This window comes from Cotesia glomerata, linkage group LG6, assembly GCF_020080835.1.
Source record: "Cotesia glomerata isolate CgM1 linkage group LG6, MPM_Cglom_v2.3, whole genome shotgun sequence".
NCBI lineage: Eukaryota > Metazoa > Arthropoda > Insecta > Hymenoptera > Braconidae > Cotesia > Cotesia glomerata.
Window position 1 is genome coordinate 13,565,905 of NC_058163.1, and position 2,582 is coordinate 13,568,486.

Here is a 2,582-nt window from a genome sequence, read left to right on the forward strand (position 1 = left end):
ATTTGTTGAAGTTCTTTGGCGACATATCGATCTTGATGTGGGTCAGTGGCGGCAAAATCAAAGTTTAATTTTAATGCATTTCATTGATCCAATATTCGTTCAACAGCTTGCCCTCTTGCCAACCATCGGGTAGTGGAAAGATGAACCAATTGTAACGGGTCAGTTCCATCATTTATTAAATTATAAAAATCTAAATATTGTTTCCGACGTAATGCTGACCTTTTAAACCAATTAAAAGTTTCTCGTAGCATGTAATCTATGTTTGATGGTAGTTCTTCAGAGGCGTGTGAACATACTAAATGTATGGAGTGGCAAATGCATTTGAAGATCATGAGATCATTCCTTTTTTTTTCATCAAAGTATATAAAGATTTGTTAGATCCACAAAGATTGGATCCACCATCAGTAGCAATAGCAAAACACTGCTGAAGATTCAAGTTATTTTTAATAAAAAAAGCATTCAAATGTGAGTATAAGTCTTTAGCAGTCGTTTCAACAACAGGAATTAATCCTAAGTATTGTGAAACTATTTTTTCTTTTCTAGAATTAAAATATCTGATGCAAATACAAAGATGCTTTGTGCAAGAGACATCTGTTGACTCGTCTAAAATGAGCGAAAATGACACATCTTTAATATCTCTTAATTGTTGTTTGAATAATGATGGTGCAATAACTTTAGTTAATAATGCCGTACACTTAGTCCTATGAATTCGTAAATATTGATCTAGCTTGATATTTTTATCATTATAGGATTTGAAATGATCTTTCATAAGATCAGATAAGTGATCAATCACTCGGATTGATGAGTGACATGCTACGTGGACAGCTAATTGTAACTCGAATTTAGTAACTAATTTTTTTTTATTTACAGGATTCATGCTAGGAAAAACCTTATTCATTGATGGATGAAAAGTGATTGCACGAGCATTTTTTTTATGCTTTTCAGAATCCTTGTGTCTGACGAGATCAGCTTTGTGAGCTCTCAGTTCTTTTTTGCAAACTTTACAGTATGCTTTATTTCCATCATCACTCACTTGTCGTAACCATTGACAAAACATCGGATCTTTCATCCAGCTCTCTTGGAATCTTTTTTGATATTTTGCCCAGTTAGTCATAGTAAAAATAAAAAATAAAAAAATTTAGAAAGACAAGTATTAAATAAATTGATCTTAAACGTTACTCTTCTCTTTTGTCTGACCAACACATACGCTCGCCATTAACTGAAAAAAAAAAATGTTCAATTAACTTGAAGAAAATTGGGGAAAAAAAAAAAAAAAAAAAAAAAAGAAAAGTTAAAATTAAATCTCACTGTGAACTTCTTCCTCTGATTCTACAGTTGAATTTGAGTTTATGCTGGTATTAGCTGATATGTCCTCAAAACCAGCAGGAATCGTAAAAATTATACCATCTGTGTAACAACATTATTTTAAGACTGAACATAATTAAACAGATCAATAGTTTTATTTTTTAATCACAATTACATTTTAATCAAATTTTAATTTTACTTACCAGGTTTTACAATAAAGACCCACTGATTATTACTATTCTTCACAATATTGTTAGATAGATCAACTAGTGGTTCAATGTATCGATTAGTGCTTGAATTGTTTCGATTGTTAGTAGCCATTTATTATCATTAACAATTATTTTTTAATTTTTTTATAATGCAAATGATCAAAGACTTAAAACATTTGAAAGTCGATCGATGACATAACAATTTTCGGTTGGTAAGTTCATTTTCGTTCATGTCATCTGACGTTACAATCACCTCAACTAAGTGTTCTGTATAATAGACATATACTTATATATAGTTTTATATATTATAATACATATTTATAGTATTAAAAGTTAGTTCCCAATTTTTGATTGGCTAAAATGTAAAACGTGCGCGTGGCGCGCTACTTAAATTTTTAATAATAACAAATAGTTATTGAAAAACCAAATTAATAAATTTTTTAAAATTAGTATCAAATGCATGTATATAAATAATCTTAACAATTATTTGAAGAGAATAAAATCGCCCAATTTGCGGAAAATCGCCCAACAAAAATTTAGGCGCAAGAGACATTCTAAAATCGCCCAATTTGTGGAAAAACGCCCAATCTGGCAACCCTGGCCTATCGCCGACCACGTGAGCCGGCTTCTCTCCCGTTAACCAAGGCGCGCATGAGCGACGGTCATCGCGTGATACGATTATTCCCGAGTTGGAGCGATCAAGCCCGAAAGCGCAATTCCTCTTATAAATTTTTACTGGATCCTTTTTCTGGCGGTTAAACAATAAAATTTCAAGAAAAATTTTTACTTCGGCCAACACAACTTCGGTCTTCCTTCAGGCATCCGAAAATTTTCTTAAACCAAGAATTTTGTTCTCCAGTAAAGGAATTTTCCTTTCTGTGTGAGTTCTTAGACTGAAATACATTTTGATGTTGCTGAAACAAGATTCATACTCAGAATTTTTACTTCTCAGTATAAAAAAAACTTTTAATTGAAGATAATTTTTATTGTCAGTATGTGAAAATTCAATTTTTGAAAAATATCCAACTTTTGAGGATTCACATTTGCAAAAGAATTTATATTGTAAAA

At 31.3% G+C, this 2,582-nt stretch overlaps 1 protein-coding gene across 1 annotated transcript; it reads right to left on the bottom strand.

Moving 5' to 3' along the window:
* Window positions 1-328: 328 nt before the first annotated feature.
* On the bottom strand, window positions 329-1,114 carry LOC123267949. The gene has a single exon (XM_044732835.1). The coding sequence runs from the start codon at window positions 1,112-1,114 to the stop codon at window positions 329-331; it is 786 nt and encodes a 261-aa protein (XP_044588770.1).
* Between the last annotated feature and the right edge of the window lie 1,468 nt (window positions 1,115-2,582).